At 35.9% G+C, this 19,626-nt stretch overlaps 1 protein-coding gene across 1 annotated transcript in view; it reads left to right on the top strand.

Annotated features, from left to right (window-relative positions):
- PDE6C (phosphodiesterase 6C) overlaps nucleotides 1-19,626 on the top strand; it is a 29,379-nt gene extending 9,753 nt beyond the window's left edge. Inside the window, exons 2-22 of the mRNA XM_054204927.1 lie at nucleotides 961-1,113; nucleotides 1,228-1,317; nucleotides 1,548-1,688; nucleotides 2,290-2,364; nucleotides 2,453-2,517; nucleotides 2,627-2,693; nucleotides 3,435-3,482; nucleotides 3,712-3,861; nucleotides 4,543-4,686; nucleotides 4,770-4,838; nucleotides 7,933-8,079; nucleotides 8,463-8,570; nucleotides 8,678-8,787; nucleotides 10,831-10,918; nucleotides 12,591-12,691; nucleotides 13,784-13,891; nucleotides 14,179-14,242; nucleotides 15,271-15,345; nucleotides 15,489-15,572; nucleotides 16,585-16,738; nucleotides 19,565-19,626. Of these exons, the coding sequence (XP_054060902.1) occupies nucleotides 961-1,113; nucleotides 1,228-1,317; nucleotides 1,548-1,688; nucleotides 2,290-2,364; nucleotides 2,453-2,517; nucleotides 2,627-2,693; nucleotides 3,435-3,482; nucleotides 3,712-3,861; nucleotides 4,543-4,686; nucleotides 4,770-4,838; nucleotides 7,933-8,079; nucleotides 8,463-8,570; nucleotides 8,678-8,787; nucleotides 10,831-10,918; nucleotides 12,591-12,691; nucleotides 13,784-13,891; nucleotides 14,179-14,242; nucleotides 15,271-15,345; nucleotides 15,489-15,572; nucleotides 16,585-16,738; nucleotides 19,565-19,626 (2,103 nt within the window). The remainder of the gene's footprint in view (nucleotides 1-960; nucleotides 1,114-1,227; nucleotides 1,318-1,547; nucleotides 1,689-2,289; nucleotides 2,365-2,452; nucleotides 2,518-2,626; nucleotides 2,694-3,434; nucleotides 3,483-3,711; nucleotides 3,862-4,542; nucleotides 4,687-4,769; nucleotides 4,839-7,932; nucleotides 8,080-8,462; nucleotides 8,571-8,677; nucleotides 8,788-10,830; nucleotides 10,919-12,590; nucleotides 12,692-13,783; nucleotides 13,892-14,178; nucleotides 14,243-15,270; nucleotides 15,346-15,488; nucleotides 15,573-16,584; nucleotides 16,739-19,564) is intronic.

Genomic DNA, 19,626 nt, shown 5'->3' with positions numbered 1-19,626 from the left:
TAAGAACATCACAAAACACAACCCTTGACAAACAGATTTCCCTGATGAATTTCAAATCCTTTTTTTAAATTAGAGAACACTAAAGCATTTCAAAGAAAAACCCAAAAATTTCTTTGATATGAGGAAATGAAACAGCTTTCCATGAAACATGAACTAGCTTCCCAGTAGCTTTTACATAAAAGAATGAAAAAGAATAGCTTTTAGTAAACCCTCCTCAGCACTCAGTTTCAAGGATGAAATTGATGGAGTAGTTAGTTGTAGCTCATTCATTAGTCATGTGGTCTCATTCCCACAGGATCACACACACCCAACAAAGGCAGCTCTGTGTCCTAATGCCGCAGTCCTACACCCTCCCATTCACCAGAAGAGCATGTTGGACTGGGAGCAGCAGGAATGGGAGTCTGTCAGACAGGAAGGAATAAGAAGTGGTTCATCCAGATGCATACCTGCTGGGGGTGACTGTCAGAAGCATTTTTAGCCATATACATTCAGGACAGATGGTAGTTTAAACACTGTGTAATGGGACAGTATAATGAATTTTATCTACAGAAATAACTAAATAATAAGAGATATTAACATAGCTATGAAGTCATTCTCTTACATGCAACCCACATGTATTAGACTCTCAGGTAACCACAAAGTCATATTACTCTCTCCTTTATTCTAGATTTTCACATATTTTTAAATCCTCAAATTCCTCATCATTCTAATAAAAACCTGCACAGAACTTAGCTTCAGAAGCTGTATTCATTACCAATGCCTAAGTTAAGGTCGTACATATAACGCTGCAAGATTGGGTTAAATAATGATAGTGGGGTTTTTTGCAAGTATAAACCTACTGCACTGTGAAACTGTGCTCATAGCATTCCAAACATAAATTATCAAATTACATGATCATTTGCTTTTGGCATGGTAACTATGCGTTTCATTTGTGTTTTGTTTTGTTTTTTTTTCTTTCAGAACAACCATTTTTCTGACTTTCTGGACAAAAAAACTGGTTATACAACACTCAATATGTTGGCAACCCCAATTATGCAGGGTAAAGAGGTGCTTGCTGTTGTGATGGCACTCAACAAATTAAATGCCACTGAATTCTCAAAAGAGGATGAAGAGGTAATAACCCCAAATATCACACACAGTAGAGCTGTTTAGTTCAACAAGTAGTTTGAGTGAATCTACCTCTTGATTTGACACTTTTGTCTTATTTTTGCTCTTTGTCATTTTTAGGTCTTTAAAAAATACCTCAATTTTATATCTTTGGCCCTAAGACATCATCATACGGCATATCTCTACAATATTGAATGCCGAAGAAGTCAGGTATAGAGGAATTTGTTAATGATAATACTTCGTGTTTGTGTGAAACCATTATTATTCCCACTATTTTATATTCTTGCAAGCTTATTGAAGTAAGGATAGCATCTATTTAATTCTTTTATTTGATAATAGTAATGCAGCTTATAATTTTATTCTGGAATGCCCAGGATTCATATATTTATGTTTTCTTAGTGTTGCAAACATTTACCCTCTTTCTCTTTTGTTGTAAATAGATGCTTTTGTGGTCTGCCAACAAAGTGTTTGAAGAGCTAACAGATATAGAACGGCAGTTTCACAAAGCACTGTATACTATTCGAATGTATTTGAATTGTGAAAGGTACTCTGTTGGTCTGCTGGACATGACTAAAGAGAAGGTAACAATCACTTTGTCTACTTGCTAGATAAGTGCTGCTCCTAACTTTAAGTTATAAAATCCATCCTTCTAATTCATTTGTTCTGGATATTTCTCGTGCATGTCTCTCCAAGACAAAAAGTTACCATGCTTTCTAACCCTTTGGGATAATTTATATAAAATCTAACCATGTTACAAAAATTACATGCAAAACATAAGCATGGCAAAGGATACAACCATGATAAACATAAAGGCAAATTCTGAAATAATTTTTCATATTGTGAGATTTCTCATACTCATGTGAGAAAGGGTAGAAGAGACAGTTGCAGGTCTGATTATTGCTTTGTAAATACCTGCCTTCTAAAACAACAATTAAGCTGTACAACCATCCAGAGATAAGCTTCAGTTTAGCCTGCAATTTACTGGCTAACATTTCTTGCCTGGAATATATTTAACAACGTTTTCTTAATATTGTCTGAAATGTGACCACCTAGTATAGCTATGGAGAAGGAAAAATAAAATTGCTATCCACATATGTCATATTATCTATGAACACAGAACTGGTTTTGCTTTGTTTTGGTTTGTTTTTTCATTTTGGTAAACCCTGTTTATCACTTTCTCAGGAGTTCTATGATGAGTGGCCAATCCGGCTGGGGGAGGCAGAGCCTTACAAAGGCCCCAAGACACCTGATGGACGAGTGAGGATATTAATTTTTCTTTTTATGAATCTTAATTTTGACATTGAAGCTGTACAGGTCACCTACGTAATTCTTTCTTTTTATTTAGGAAGTCAACTTTTATAAGATTATTGACTATATTTTACATGGAAAAGAAGAAATCAAAGTTATTCCGTGAGTATTCATTGGCAGCTTGTGAATGTGTGGTAATTAGATGTATTGCTGAGAGAATAATAACATGTCTGTATTGCAGAAATAATTTAATTTCATTGTCTCCCTAAAGGACACCTCCAGCAGATCACTGGTGTCTTGTCAGTGGATTGCCAACATATGTTGCTGAAAATGGATTTGTAAGTTCATAGCAAAAGTAAAAATGAAAAGTTTTAGTTTATGCAGTTCTTCTGATTGAACAAAAAAAACCCCCAAACCTCCCCACAACCAAGAACCTGTATAAAAATACCATGCTACTTCCAGTGTCATTGGTTCCCAGTGAAATCATGTGAATCAGTAGTCTGGATGGAGGCAATCGCTCAGCCCAAAACATCATGAAAATTTTCCTCTGGTTGTGGTGACATCGGAGGAATAATGTGTGCATCTGATGTCACTTTACAGGTGTGCTAACTAAGTCTCATAACAAAATGTCAAAGTAAGAAAGTCATCATATACACAGTTTTACAATTTTCTTTTTTTCTTATCTCTTGCATAGAAAATGTACGTAATTCAAAGTTGTGATGTATGAGAGTTATTGTAATCCTATGGCATTTTTAATAGCAGTAAGGACAGAGACTTTAGCAATCAGTTATTTCTTTCTATAAACCCTCATGCCATTTTAAACTGGAAGTGATTTTGTTAACCATTATGCTTATGCGCTGTGAGACATCATACACAAGGGACTTTGCTACGAGCACTCCAGAATGACATCTGTTAGAATAACCACATCTAACTTAATGGGAAGTTTTAATTTCTGTAGCTAGCTCAGGTGCTCACTGTTACTAGCTTCGAAAATAAATATGCCTTTTTAAAATATCAGGCCAAGACTGGGTACACATTATATTCCATTTAAACAATGTCTCCTTTTCTTTATGCTGCAGATTTGTAACATGATGAATGCACCAGCAGATGAATATTTCTCATTTCAGGTAATTCCAGTAATATTAATAATTATAGATATTGCAGAAAAATAGGCTGTTGATTATATATAATAATTTATATTATATATAATATAATTTACTATACTGTTGATTATATATAATAATTTCTCCTTTGTTTGTGATGCACAGGTCTTAGTGTTGCATCGCCTATATCAATACCTGTATTACTACTTTAAAAGAAATACACACTATTTCCTATTCTTTGGCTTTCCTACAGAAAGGACCAGTGGATGAGACTGGATGGGTTATCAAAAATGTCCTGTCATTGCCTATTGTCAACAAAAAAGAAGAAATTGTGGGAGTTGCAACATTTTACAATAGGAAAGATGGAAAACCTTTTGACGAGTATGATGAACAGATCATTGAAGTAAGCTTAATAGGATTAGAGGCTTTAAGGAGCCATATGATGTTAATAAAAATATTCCTGTAAAAAATCATTTTTAAATGTCTGAAAATTTTCAAAGAATCTTTATTAATGCCTAACCAAATGTCTATCCTCTTCACTATAGTTTCTTAAGAATCAGAAATTTTATTTCTCTTTAGGAACATGAAAATTTATGAGAGATCATTTACATTTCAATAATGAACAAAAGTCAGATACAATTTTATTTTTAATCACTTTTCAGTGATGGTCAGCATCTCCTAATTAGCAGTGGGTAAGCAGGTAAGGTGTGCTGCTTGCCAATGGGTATCATGCCTGTGATCATGGGAGTTCACAGAGCATTCATGATCACATGCACTTGGGCAAGATACGATGCTACACAGTGTATTCAAGTTCACTCAGCTAACTTCAGCTTCATATGCCTCAAAGTCCTGTATACAAAATGGAAATATGGGCCCTTAATTACGAGGTTAAGACAAACAACGTCATTAAAAGCTGCTAGGTGCTAACAGAACCTGTTGATGGAGGGTAAAGGCCTCTAACAGAGTTACACATTGGTTTTCAAAGGGCACTACCAGAAACTGGAGTTTAAGTAAAGTAAGTTCAAATTGTCGGTTCAATTTTATTGTCATGGTGTCATCTTCACTTTCTTTGTCTTTGTTCCAGACTCTCACACAGTTCCTGGGGTGGTCTGTTTTAAATACTGACACTTATGACAAAATGAACAAGCTTGAAAACAGGAAAGACATTGCTCAGGAAATGCTTATGTACCAGACAAAGGCCACCCCTTCTGAAGTTGAATCTATACTGGTGAGTTTCTGTCCACAGTCACAAAATTAAAGTAGGAAATTTGCTACACAAAACCTGAATTTCTTACTCATTTTCATTTTTAGAAATACAAGGAGAAATTGAATGTAAATAGTCTAGAAGAATGTGATCAAAAGGATCTTATCAGGATTTTGGTAAGTCATTAAACTGAAAATTATGGTAGTGTGTTTATATCAGATAGTGATGTGTCATCATTATAGAAAAAGTTGTGTATAGCCAAATCCTGATTAATACAATTGATTTTACCTACCAGTTCCACAAGTTAGATGGAGTTGATTTAATAATACATCTTCAACCTCTTTGGTTCTTCTACGTGCAGACCCCATTGTTACCTATAGGGAAACATTCAGTCCCAAATGTGTGTCAGACTTGGCTAGTCAGAGTTATATAGAAACATTTATATGAATTAACATTTAAACTGTTTAACTTCTTTAAATATCCATAGGGACAGTGCCATACCTATAAATGAATTTATTTAATTTTGAAAATAAAAGAACGGACATTGATGTAAGGTCACTTTGAGTAAGAGAACACAAGCAGGAGTGTCCAGTGGAACAAACTTACTTTACCAGATTAATTTTCCTGCATTTCCTTAGGCAGAGAACTCCAAAGACAGTGATCAGTAACTTCACAGTGACGAAATAAATTTGACCTAATCAATTAAAACTCTGCTACTACTAAACAAAAATTTGTTTTCCAGCCTATATGGTCCTCTGGCTGCCTTAGTATTTCACTCTAGAATGGGGGTGCCTTTTTGGAGAAAAAAGCGCCCCCTCAGTGCACTTCAGTTTTTCTTGTGGAGCAGTCCTGGACCACATGCACTGGCTTAGTTTATCTGGAGCAAAACTCAAAGATGTGCTCCAGGAAAACACTGAATGAACTCCCACTGTTAATGGATGAAAACAGAGCTAGGCTGAAGAAAAAAGGTCAAATACACACAAATCTGTTGATTTCCAGTACCAACCACTTCACGTATTTCCTCCTATTACACCACATTTGCTAATGTAGACATAGCCTTAGGGAAAAGATCTCATTAAACTATTTTTATTTATGTACATGTGCATGCCAGAATGCAATGGTGTTAGGGTTTTACTGGCTCCCACAAAACAGATGCTCATACATCTTACAAGTGGTGAAACCAAAAAACATCAACAGGGCATGTGTATCTTCACATACCATTTAAAATAAATTTAATTTAGCTGCATGAAGAATTGCAAAAATGAATAGATAAAAATTATAAAAATCTCTCCACTGGTAGAGCAATAAGTGATTATTATGCTACAGGCTCCGAACGTAAAAACATAACACTAGTGTGAATTTTTAAAGGTCCAAAAAGCAATTGAAATGAATTCTCTCAACATTGTAGAGTCAAAAATTCAAAGATCTAATATCATCTGCAGTGCCAAGGCTACAGGCGAATGCTTTATCCTATTATAAGAGCTGGAATTCCAGATAGCTAATGGGATAAGGCAGGTGTTTCTAGATCTGATGATTCAAAAAGTAATGGGTCTTAAAACACCAGCGATCCAGACTTCCTTGTCCTTGACCTCAGATCAGAGTAGATATAAAGGAAAATCCCAGGAAGAAGGCAGTATCTTTGCATGAATGTTCAGCCTTCCTTCTTTGTTGAAATACATGCATATGTTCGGTCATCTTTTTTCCTCATCCATAAAATGGAGATCATTTATAAACTACTATGGTGGACGGGAGTCATTGTGATCATATAAACTATTTTTTGTGTTGCATCAGACTTTCCTGAATTAATTCTTGTTTGGATTGGGGCATATCTTTTAAAATATAATAAAGCTCTCCCTAGGCTTTGGGATACACAGATGAAAAGTGTTATAGAACAGTTCACTAATATTGCTATTACCAGTTAGGCTATTCAATATGAATCTATATAACATATACAAAATAGGCAATTTACATTTAATACAGGCTTCTTAACTTTAATATTCTCTGCATGTAAGAATTTAGTATACGTTTTGTGGAGGTTCTTCAGTACAAGAAAGAGTTGGCTGAAGCTCTGTATCTGCTCTTCAGAGAGATAAATCCCTGAATGTCACCCAAACAGCTTCTAAAGAAATTTAAAATATGCACTTATACAGTCCGCTACTTCTGAAATGACCTCTCATTTTCATCAGTGGTCAGGATTGTTCAGATGAGACTGTTGTAAACTAACTACAGCAAGTCAATTACTAGGACAGAATCATCACCAACTACAGCACTAGAAAGTAAATGACTCTAAGGGTTTTGAAGTAAGCCATAATAACCATGAATACTATATGCTTTGTACATTTAAGCATTGCAACAATTTTTACTTCATGCATATACTGAGATCATTCAAGAGCCAAGCAGTCAAGAATCTACTGCAAGCAGACAAACAAGAACACAAATAAGATTTGTGAATTTTTACAGCTGATCTTGTAGGATTTTCCAGTCTACTTTACATGTGCCAAATCAACCCCACAGGTTTGTCTATTAAGTGTATGTAGGCTGTCACAGACACAGAGAGACTGTCACAGGAGACAGTGTAAGACGGACTGATTTAGAGAGTTGGTTGTGGAGCAGAAACAAACCACCAGCACTCCAGAGGTTAAAAAATGTACAGGAATCTTTGCTTGCTTATAGTCTCTCCAAGAGAAGACAAGGCTATGGGTAGGTAGGCATGCAAGCAAGCCTTTTATTATTTAAAAAAAAAAAAAAGTTGTTATACTTAATTTTAATGTAAAAGTAAAAAATGTTTTGTTCTAGACAGGTTGGTTTTGGTCACTATATTCATCACTGTTCATAAGATTCAAAAGGGAAGAACAATACTTAGCAAGAATAATCTTGGTTGTGAAAAAGATTAACTGCAGCCCAGTTAATCACTAAAAGCGGGAGAATCATAGGATTTCATAGCAGAAAGGAGAAATTCCATGACCTGAGATTTCTGAACTAAGGAAATGTTGAGATGGTCACAAGAGATTGTGTTGGAATTCAGAGTAGGAAGAAACACTGCCTGGCCAAGCCTTTTACCTATCCTCTTTGAAAAGAAAGCTATCGGTATCACAATCATGTTTCATAACCTAATACACATTAGTTTGTAATGAAACCTGAGGCATTTGAAGATATAGTATGCATCCTGTTCTGAGACAATGTTTCTACTGAAGCCAGAAAAGAAAAAAGTTTTCCCAACTTTGTGCTTGCCAGAAAAAAAACACTTGTGTTTTTGACTTTTCCTAACAGAAAGAAGAATTACCTGATCCAAAAGATTTAGAACTGTATGAATTCCGCTTCAGTGACTTTCCTGTTACAGAGCATGGCCTGATAACTTGTGGAATACGACTGTTCTTTGAGATAAATGTTGTTGAAAAGTTCAAAGTCCCAGCTGAGGTCTGATTTATTTTGTCTTGTTTATATTTATTTTAAGATAGAAGAAAAATACCTCATTGTAGGTACTTTAATATAGAAGTAGGCAATACTAAAATATTAGTGGTATGGGTAGCAAACTTCCTTTCTTAATTAAACATTTGTGTATTTGTCATAAAGACTTAAAACTAATCCTGAAATTGTGTGAGCTATGAAAGGAATTAAATCAATCAAATTTACATAAGAACAATGTGCTGTTTCCATGTTTAATTCAAGGAAAAACAATTATTTTCATAGAACTTGCACATTATTACAGTAGTTTCATAGTATATTCCAGTAACTTTATAGGAATTCCATTATTTTGTTTCAATTAACAGCACAGTCTTAATCACTTTTGTTCGTAATAGGTCCTTACCAGATGGATGTACACAGTCAGGAAGGGTTATCGAGATATCACTTACCATAACTGGCGACATGGATTCAATGTGGGACAAACAATGTTTACTCTGCTCATGGTAATGTTGCTAATATTAACCTTACATTCATTACTTAGTTTTCCTTTCAATTCCAACAGGAAAATTCTGGGAGGTGCACACTCAGAATTGTCTGTTTTCTTTTATAGACAGGCAAAATAAAGAAATACTACACTGATCTAGAAGCCTTTGCCATGGTTGCTGCTGCTTTCTGCCATGACATTGATCACAGAGGGACCAATAACTTGTATCAGATGAAGTAAGTACAAATCCTCAAATATATGGATATGTATTATTTTTAATGGCAAATGAAAAAAACATGTCAAAACTTGCAAAAATATAAGGTATATATTCATCTGGCATTAATGAACATTTATCCTACAGAAGACTTCTGCCTCAGAGCATTTGCCATGACAACTGAAACACAAAGACAAAATGCAAAAGTGGAATCTTAGAAGGATCTCCTAGAGCTGCCATTCATTTTTAAGAGAGAGTAAGCTCTTGCAATGATTGGATTGTCGCAGAGCCTCATGCACATGAGGCCACAAAGAAATGAGAATAGTAAATTAAAATCCCTAACTGGATTACTTTTTTTCAAGACAGGGCATAAGCGCCTTTCTGGAGAGGGATTCGGGATAGACATAGACAAGGGCCAGTTTAGAGGAACACAGGATTTAAGATGCATTCTTTTTCTCCGTTTTCTACAGTACGATTTGACTAGCTCAGTTGTTCCGCCCCATCCCCCTCAGTTTACTGACTGATGGAGGTCCTGTCCTGAGGTGTAATCTCCTCATGTTATACAGGATTCTGAGCTAAAAAGTTTGTGTTCTGCAGCAGGGTCTGCATGCCAGTAAGCTACACATCATGAGGTTAAGCTTTGCAATTCACAATCCTTTTTGTTCTGAGAAAATATTCTAAAGGATTTCTTTGTGATTTTTCCCTTGTTTGTTATGAAACAATATTAATTAGTAGATGCTTATTATAAAACAATATTAATTTATTTTAAACTTACCTTTTTATTACAACATTACATATAATGGTGACACCCATTCTTCTCCTGAGGAGTGAACAATCTACCATTTAGTCTTTTTACATTTTATGTTAGGACTTGTTTCTATGTGCTAGCTGGAGAACGCAGGTTTCTCAGAATGTCACGTGTACTAGAAGATTATAACCATAATTTTATGAGTACAGTTTCCCACCAACTGTATCTCCAGAATGATACATCCTCCGACAATGACCCTGGATACACTTCTCCCCAGAGAGGTGTTTCAGTCCACATGCTAGAGCAGTGACGTGAGGGGATTTTCCGATTATTCTCAGGGATTCTCCATGTGACGTAGGAGAGAGAGAATGACAGATGCTGATTCTTATTCAGCAGATGGACTCTCATCCAAGTAAGTTTAGGGAGGTTTTAAATCTTCCTACATGCAATAAAGCTGTTTATAAAAGTTATCAGGCTTTACCACGAGAGTCCTTATCACAAGTCAGAAAATATAGGTAGCATGTAGCAATCCACCTTGGGTTATCTGAGGCATGGAGTTATTAGCCAAAGGAAGAAAGGAGGAAAATACACTTCCAAACACGCAGAACCACCTGGAGCCTATGTACATAGGACACTTCTCCCTTCCTCTCACTACCGTAGACTGACGCAGAATTTCCTGCGCTTGAAGCTTAGCCCAATGTTAGAGGAATGCTTTGAGCTCTGTAACAAGACTGAACGCAGCTGAGCTGTCAGGACTTGTGCAGCCCATAAAACCGTGATTTTGGGGGAGGGGAGGAGCCCAAGCGTATTAGAGGAATTAAACTCCATTAGGCTAGAGTTTAATTCTTAGATTTAACTTACAGTAAGTTAGAATCACAGGGGACGTGGCCCACAGTCATTATAGACAGACAAGAGTTCAAAAGCTGTGCCACACAATAAATACTAAAAGATGCATAAAGGTTGTTTTTAAGGTACACAGAAGGTGTGTAAATTAAACAAACAACAAAACTGAACATACAAGACAAAACAGAGGCATGTTTTTAAAAAAAGAGTTTTTGAGTTGTGAGGCATCTAACCATGCTTTTGACTTTGGTGGACACTGAACATCCAGTGCTCTCCAATTTCCATCATTACTCAGTCACAAGAGTGAAGGCAAGCAAGTTTTTTCTTTTTTGCTCTACATTATACCGATGGTTAAGATATACAGAATAAAATATTGAATATGCAGATCATAAGCATTTTAATCAAAAAAATCCGAATCCTGAATCAAAAACATAGCCTCCAAAATATTATAAAGAATTGCTTCTTTTTCAACAGGTCAGCTGCTCCACTGGCAAAACTTCACGGCTCTTCCATTTTAGAAAGGCATCACCTAGAGTACAGTAAAACCCTACTGCAAGATGAGGTACGTCTGCATGAACCTTCTGCTCACACTGATCAACACAAAAGATGCAATTAAGTTATGTTGTTCCAAATTTCACCATGTCTCATTCATTCCCCTAGGTCCAGATTAAGAACTTATGCTAAAATTCAGAAGCTTAGGTCAAATGCATTGTCCACTTTTAGAGAAACACCAGTAATTCCACCAGAAACAGACTCACTCAAGACAGAAAAGCTTTTCCTCTGGGTCTCACTCACACTCAGGTTTTTTACACCTTTTTCACGAAACAGCTGATGTTGAAACCAAAGCAGAAAATACAATTACATATGTACAAAATGTTGTAATCAAACTGCTGTCCCTGGTTCAGGAGGTCTGAGTTCAGCTGCTGGCTCTGGCAGCTGAGGAGCAAAGGAATGGAGCAGCTTATGGAGAGCCCCCTCATCCCCAGGCCAGACCCCACCCACACCTTACCTTGCTAAAACCACGGAGGCCATATCATGAGGATCTGCTGCAGCTCCCATTACTGATCTTCCCTGAATTAGGCAGGCGCCCTCAGCTGCGCTTCCCCAGCAGCTGTGGGGAGGTCTCCTCAGGCTCAACAAAATGGCGGCAGCGCAGCCCACTAGGGCCCTCTGCCCCGCGGAGCCCTGCTCTGCTGGCAGGGGTCAGCCACCCTTCCCTCAGCGGAGCCTGGCTCTGCCCTGGCTACAAGGGAAGAGACTATTTACAACTCTTTACCATATTTTGCGGGGAAATAAGAGATTTAAAAGGCAAGGCTTGAACACACGTGCCCCTTCCATCCCACTTGTTTGCAGCAGCACGGCAGGCATCCACTTCCACCCTCATTTTTCATTTCCTAATTCCTGTGGTGGTGCTATTTCCTGACCTTGTGAGGCCACAGGATAAATTCTTACACTAACCAGTAGCACAATGATCATAAAAAACTCAGAAGATTTATGATTAAAAAAAAAACCCAACAAACAAACAGAAACCATCTTTACCTTTATTGATGGCGACGCACTATTTCAAATGTGAGGTACCAGGGACTAACCCCTGCTCTTTGCTGGAGCAGTTGTCACGATCTCTGGAGGCTCACCACAGCGGCGTCACTGCACCCCGTGCTCTCACGGGTATTGTCCCCTCAAAGAAAGAAGGAAGCAAAACCAGGACAGTTAGAAAAACACTGAGTGTGATGCTCTCATTCCCTTTGCCTGAGGAAAAGGCCATTGCATTTAACCACAGCAGGTCCTGAACAGCACTGCAGGCAGTGAACAGGTGGAAAAGGCGCCCACCATGAAGCTTTAAAAAGTCTAGGAAAATTAGGTTTATGGAATGTGAACTGCAAAGAAATTATGAAGAACGGCCATTCCTTTACTATGTAGGTGGTTTTCTTTGGTTTGAATTTATATATGGCAATAGCAGGACTTGCAACTGTTTTGAGTCACCGTGGATTTAGTTATTTGTGCAGCCTCTGAGGGCAGCATCTGAGATCCACCCACCATTCACACAGCTAATTAGCCATTTATTAGCCGTGAATAAGGGCCATCTTTACCAATGGAATATTTTTTCATTTGTGGCATTAATTTAGGGACTGTATTTGGCCAGTTTTGTTATACTATTCTGAGACAACCTGTATAGTACAAACCAAAGCCAGTGTGATAAAAGGAATTGAATTCATAAACTTTCCATCTTGCAGAGCTTAAACATCTTCCAGAACCTAAATAAGCGCCAGTTTGAAACTGTTCTACACTTATTTGAAGTTGCAATAATAGCAACTGACTTGGCTTTGTATTTCAAGTAAGTACTAAATTCTGTGTAACTTCCTACTGAAAAAAATGTCAATCCTATGCAATTTATAACTGTAGTTTTTCATTGTTTATATGCAGAGTACAGAGTATATTTAAAATTAAGTCTAATTCTTGTTAGAAAAGACATTCTTAGAGTCATTATAAGTTTTCAAATTAGATAACACATAAATATATATAATAACAACTAGTATTTAGTAGGTCATTCAAATGTGCTTTTTGTTACAGCCAACACTGTATTTCAGAAGTATGGATTCTGTAGCCTAATTGTAAGGTTGTGTGCATGTGTGATATTCAGTGTACTGTACTACAGTTACTCATACTAAACAGGAGTATGCTTATGACATGGAAATTAAGATGCTGGTTTAAAAGCAAAACTGCAGACGTCAACTGATCCCAGTACTAAATATGCCAAAGACTCCAAATATCAAATCGTCCATCCCGTTCCCAAGTTACTGACTTAATGTTGTTTTACAATGAATATTTTCCTTAAAGATATATGGAGCCTTTTTTTTTGGTCCAGATGTCTTATGACTGGGACAATTTAAAGCCAGGAGACAGGAAACAATTCAGTAAGTTGTTCAACAGCAGTTATTAAATTTTGGTGAACAGTAATTCCAATATTTCATTCATTCTAAATGCGAATTAAGCAATAGCAAGACACATTTTTTCAAAGTTCTTCTCAGTCACGTCTGTCTTAGTGGTTCTTTGGATTTTTGAGGGGAGGGAATGGAAGAACGTTTATTAGTATTTGCTTCACTTTCCCTAATTCATTATGTTACAGGAAGTAACAAACACAATACTAAAGAAATGTGAATGTCACCCCAGTTTAATATGAAGAGTTAGCAAATTAGTTAGTTATTTGTCAGGAATTCTGACATACTGCTTTACATGTCAGTGGTACATAGCAAAATCTGTATGTTCTAGGCTACCTGAAAAGTTCGAGTTAAACAGGAAGAAGGTGTCACTTTCATACTACTGTGACTAGGATACTACTTTGGAAAAGCATATATATCAGAAATATGGTTTTCTATTTAATTTTTAATGCAGAAGCTATATATGGTTTATTGGTATGTTTTAACAGGAAAAGAACTATGTTTCAAAAGATCGTGGATGCAATTGAAAAAATGGAAACAGAAGAGGAGGCAATTAAATATATATCTATTGACCCAACCAAAAAAGAAGTCATCATGTAGGTGGTTAATACTTTTCTCTTTATTCAATCAGTTATCTAGGACTAGATTTTAAAAGAATTTGGGCACCTAAATATGTAAATTAAGACTTGGTGTTATTGTCTGACAATGAGCACAACCATGATTTTAAATTAGAAATAGATGTCTACATTCTTTGCAAAATGTGCAAAATATGCATCCATCTGCATCTTAGGTATCTAAATTCCTTAAAAGATCTAGACTTCTTTTTTTCTTTTTTCTAATCATTGTCCTAACTATACTCCTGTTTTGTTTTGTGTTTTCAAAGGGCTATGATGATGACTGGATGTGACCTGTCTGCTATAACCAAGCCGTGGGAAGTGCAAAGTAAGGTAGGTACTTTTTGAACAGACAATACTGCATTTGCTCTCTCTTCTACTGCCTATTTGGTGCGTGATCATTTAAAAAAATATTACTTATTATCATTTTATAGATGTTTAAGTATCTGCATTCAACCGTGTTTCCAGAAAATAACCTCTATTTTTCTGTCACCCTTCTGTGTAAGGGTTCCATGATGCCTCTCCCCAGCCACTCTACAATTGTTTCACCCTTCTCTACTTGGCCTTCAGCTAAAACTGGCATCCTTGATTCCATCAGCAGTCCTAGCTACCCTTAGATATCACAATTATTTTCTGCTATCCAACTTTTGCTATTTTTCATGTATTTTTCAGGTACAGATTTAACAACAGTATGATTTGAATTAACTGTGTCTATTCTGTAGATCTTGGTGCCATTTCAAAGTAGCTTAAACACACTAAAAATACATTCTGTAATACAGTGTGACACTGCTTTGTACCTAAGTACTTCAAGTACTTCAGTACTTACTGGCCATCATGCTGAACCTCATCACTTTGCCTTAAAGGAACCAGATCCTTTATCCTGTTCCTTTAAACAAGATTCTTGTGGAACCTTCTAAGTAATACATACTACAGGTGCTAGAAGATTCCGTTATGTTGCTAATATTGTCTTGTTCCTGTTGATAATAATCTACCATTTACTTAGCATGCACTGCAATATTGGTAGAGATAATTCGGTGGGAAAAGCCTGAAGTACACCAGAGAGCGTCTGTAATTTTTGAAAGAAGTGCTTGACTGTCTCTACAGGGATTATAGAGTAGAATTTCATTGCGTTTGACCAAAACTCCATGTTTCTGGTTTAAACTACTCAAGAGATAACACAGCTAGCAAGAAATATGTCCTCTCTTTGTGGAAGGAAAGTTAATAATACTATTAAGTAGTAAACAGTAGTATGCCAGTTCTTGGTTAATCAACATTTTCACATTTTCTGGAAAGCCTTGTTCTTTTATTTATTTAAATTTACTGCTTTCTGCTGACACTTCCACTGAATTGTGATTATTCAGGTTGCCCTCATGGTTGCAAATGAATTCTGGGAGCAAGGTGACCTGGAACGAACTGTGCTACAGCAACAACCAATTGTAAGTACTAAATAATTTAACTGTGTTAAGCAATATTAACTGTTATTAAAACATTGACTAGATAATGTCTCATGATATTACTGGATCATTATACCGAAAAGCATGATATCTACACATTCTAAATTACTGCTATTTTGTTCCAGCCTATGATGGACAGAAACAAAGGAGATGAACTACCTAAGCTCCAAGTTGGTTTCATAGATTTTGTGTGTACATTTGTGTACAAGGTAAGAATAATTTTTTTGTTTTCCCGCTGCAGTAGTTCTGATGGCACAATTAGTGACAAACTGTTGCAGTTAAAAAATTCTGGACAGCAGCAGAACTCTTGGTCACAGGGTAAACAACTATCACAACTGCCACAATTTTTCAGTCTTGCTCCCACAAAGCAAATTCAAGAGATGTGAAGCAAATTCATTAAAAGTGAACATCTCAGTGAAACTTGAGGGTGCTGAGATTTTGTTACTACCTTGAAAGACTGAGTTACAAAGCCCAGCTTGATTCTTCACAGTCCCATTTAAGTATGCAAAATGTGGATGGTTACAGAAAGCAGTTAATGGCACAGCAAAGGAAACAGGAAACTTGCAATAATCTGGAAATACAGATACTCTCTATCTTCTGTAGGCACTGAAATGCCAACATTATTAATCCCTGTCTAGCTTTTAATATTATTGCAAAATGTAATGCAAAAAAGTGACATGTCATATTTTAACATCTTCAGATACATCCTCATCTGCTTGGAATATACTATAGGATACTAGACTTTTTTTATTATATCCTGATACTGATAATCATATGATAAAATACCATGTATCATAGTTATAATTGTATTATATGAATCAGACTATCAAATGTGTGATTAGGGAAGATGCTAAAAATGTGCATTCTAACTGACTATGCACAATCGGGCATTATTATCCCAACACAGTATTTCCAATAATATGCCACCACTGCATGGCCAAGAGCATGCTTTCAAATTTGCACCAGCAGGTACTCACACTATGTCTTTTAATTTTTTTTTTTCTTGTACAGAAAACCTACAACCAGAAATGGAACAAGCGCTGGAAAAAAATGTGACATCAAATAAAATTAATCAATCTAGTATATACACTGAATTAGATTTAATAGAAAAATTAAAGCTAATGTTTTCTCTGCAAAGCAGCAGTATTTCCACAAATCCAGACTTTACAAATCATGAGTGTTTACAAATTTCTAATTTACCAATTTAAATTGTTTGTATAGGAATTCTCAAGGTTTCACAAGGAAATTACACCTATGTTTGATGGTCTTCAAAACAACAGGGTTGAATGGAAAACAAGAGCTGATGAATATGAAGAGAAGATGAAAGTTCTTGAGGAACAAAAGAAAAAGGAAGAAGAAGCAGCTGCCAAAAAAGGTTAAGTAACTTCTAAAATTTTCATTTATATATATTTGTAAGGCAGTCAACATATTCTCTGTCTCTCAAATTCACACATGCAGTACACTTGCACAATACGCTATTAAACTTCATAATAGTGGTATGCAAGTTCTGAATTAGCCAAATTAGCTTTATCTTTACTTGGAAGACATGTAACCTTTAAAGAGTAAACAAATCCAATACACTGAGCTCATCTTCTAAACTGCAGAATTATAGAAAATATGACCATCACAAAAGTGAAGGGAATGTAAAACTTATTCTGTCTTAAGACTTAAAACTGAATGTAATTAAACACTTACTTATCTGTGAATGCTGCAATCACCTGAAATAATAGAGATGTATCAAAATTCTGTATGGCATCAGCCCCAAACGTATCTGGGTGCTTTGTTTGAGTTGAAAATGAAAAGCATAAGGAAAAGAGATGGGAATGGATAGTGTGCATTTGGAACACAAAAAAGCAGTGCAAATCCCCACTTCTTTTCCAAGCTTAAGATAAAGCTTTTGGCTCTAGCTCCCTACCACCAGTTTCTTGGCTGAAACACACTCTCTCATATTACAAATTTAACACTAATCTTCCTAAGGCAGCCCAGGTTCTGAAATTGAAAGTATGGCTCTGCATATGATAACCCAAATGAGAATCTGATTGTATAGAAACTGAGAACCTATCACTCAAGCGTAAGAGTGAAATGAGTCAGTTGTTTTTATTCTGTATTGCATGTGGAACAGGAGGTCAGCAGCTCTGCCAATCAGCTGAGATGACTGGAAAGGTTCAGAGATTAAAACAAAAATGTGTGTTGTTATGAGAGAATGATTTACTGTCAGCTAGTTTGAAAAACAAAAGTTAGTCTACTCTAAGTGTGTGTTTCACATCTTTAAAACACAAACCAGTACTGAATAATTTATTTGTTAATCAGTGTCTGGTGAGTATTCTTCACATTTCACATAAAAAAGATGCTACTCAAGGCCACCCCATCACGTTACTGTCAGAGTGTGGACACTAGCGGAACCAGAGAGTTACTGGCTCCTAAAATAAATTATACTAGCCTAAAATTAAAAAAAAAAAAAAAAAAAAAATGAAGTGGCTGAAGTACTGTAAGTTACATTATTTAATCAAAGCAGATTTTTGAAAGAGATGTTTAATAAAATGAATCAAATATTATTATTGTAATAAAATTACGAGAAATGTTTTGGCTTACTCACACTGTGATACCACTTACACACACATTCACAGAAATTATGCCCATCCCATTGTCTCCCAAATTAATTTTTAAGACACTTTTTCACAATTAATCATATTGTATTTTTTAAGATTAACTTATTGCTGAGTACTAGCTGGTTGTGAATATGACCAAGGTACTCTTTCCTTACACTGGAATGTTAGCATCTGAACGTCACAGAAATACCAGCAAAACAAAACAAAAACAACACAGGCCCTAAAACACAAACCTCCTTATACATTTGCTTTCTTGGCAAAGAGTATAGTTAGTAAAGTCTTATCCTTTGCCCTTAAGCATAAAGTTCTTAAATAAAAATTAAATTATACATTTAGGAAGACTCGGGTATTTCTACTCGCACTTGAAATTAGGACCACCTTACATCATTAGTATTTTGGAATCACTTAGTCACTGACTTAAGGAAAGAAGAATTTTCCTAAAAGGAACCTTACACAGGCAAGCATGGACAGACTGATTCACAGGAGTTAAGGATCTGACCTTTGCATATCATAATTGGTATCACAAAATGTAAGTCAATTATTTTGCATCTTTTCAAATGTGCACTGGAATGAACCATGTACATTTGTGAAGAACAGATCTGACGCTGTCAAACCAAGGCCACGTAAATACACGGGTTTGTTAAGTCAGTTCATACAAACAATAATTCGATACATGCTGAACCACAGCGGTTTCTCTAGATCACACTGACCTGGCTATTCTTAGCCAATCTGTAGACAGAAAACAAAATAAACATGTTTGCTGAACCACTACAGTGGAAAGTTCAGAAGAGAAAGTAAAACGGAATACAGTATTAAACTAAGAAAATAAAATACATAGTTAGAACATAGTGTTGATTATATCCACAAATTAGAGGGTAGGACACTGATTATGTGACATGTTTCAATGCAGGTGGAAAGGGTCGAAAATGACCTAGTAACATGGTGATCCACAGCTTTCAAATGTAAGTTTTAATTCTAATATTGGTATCTTACCTTAAATGAAACGCAATTTATTAAATGGAAAGGATCTTAACTATGACCAATGAACATCTGTGGAATCATTTGAGAGAGACAGTAACAGAATCAGTAGCTATAGATAACAAACATAAAAAGTCTCTCTCTCTCTCTCTTAATTGGTAATTACAAAGGGATTCATGCAGGGTTGGATAAAGGCTTATACAATTAGGTCAAATTAAAGTTTTTGTATTATCTGCTTCAAAAATAGATTCACATTATATTGATCCAAGAGTTTATTTCTTTGGCATGGCTTGCATACCTCAGTTTTGTATGTGTGGGACAGAGTTAAATATATTTAACTACTGAAACTTTCCAGTAAGAGTGGTTCAGTGTGTGTTTGGTCCTTTGAGAAATGTTGGTATCAGCTCCTACACTATATACACATATCTATATATAGCATGTGTTATTGTTTCTTATTCCATTTTCCCAGACAAGTAGTGAAAGCACATTCACTTTTCAGAAGGTCAAACACACATAATATGCATATGATAGAAGCAACACCTTTTTAAGAAGAAATTAGAAGAGCTAAAATTAACAGAAAATACTCATTTTACTTTCCTTCTCTCTTTTTTTAGCTGAAAATGGTGGTGGCGGAGGTGGAGAGGAAGTAAAATCCAAAACATGTATAATTTTGTAA

The sequence above is a fragment of the Rissa tridactyla genome, chromosome 6, assembly GCF_028500815.1.
Source record: "Rissa tridactyla isolate bRisTri1 chromosome 6, bRisTri1.patW.cur.20221130, whole genome shotgun sequence".
Classification (NCBI taxonomy): Eukaryota; Metazoa; Chordata; class Aves; order Charadriiformes; family Laridae; genus Rissa; species Rissa tridactyla.
This window is presented reverse-complemented; position numbering and strand designations above follow the sequence as displayed.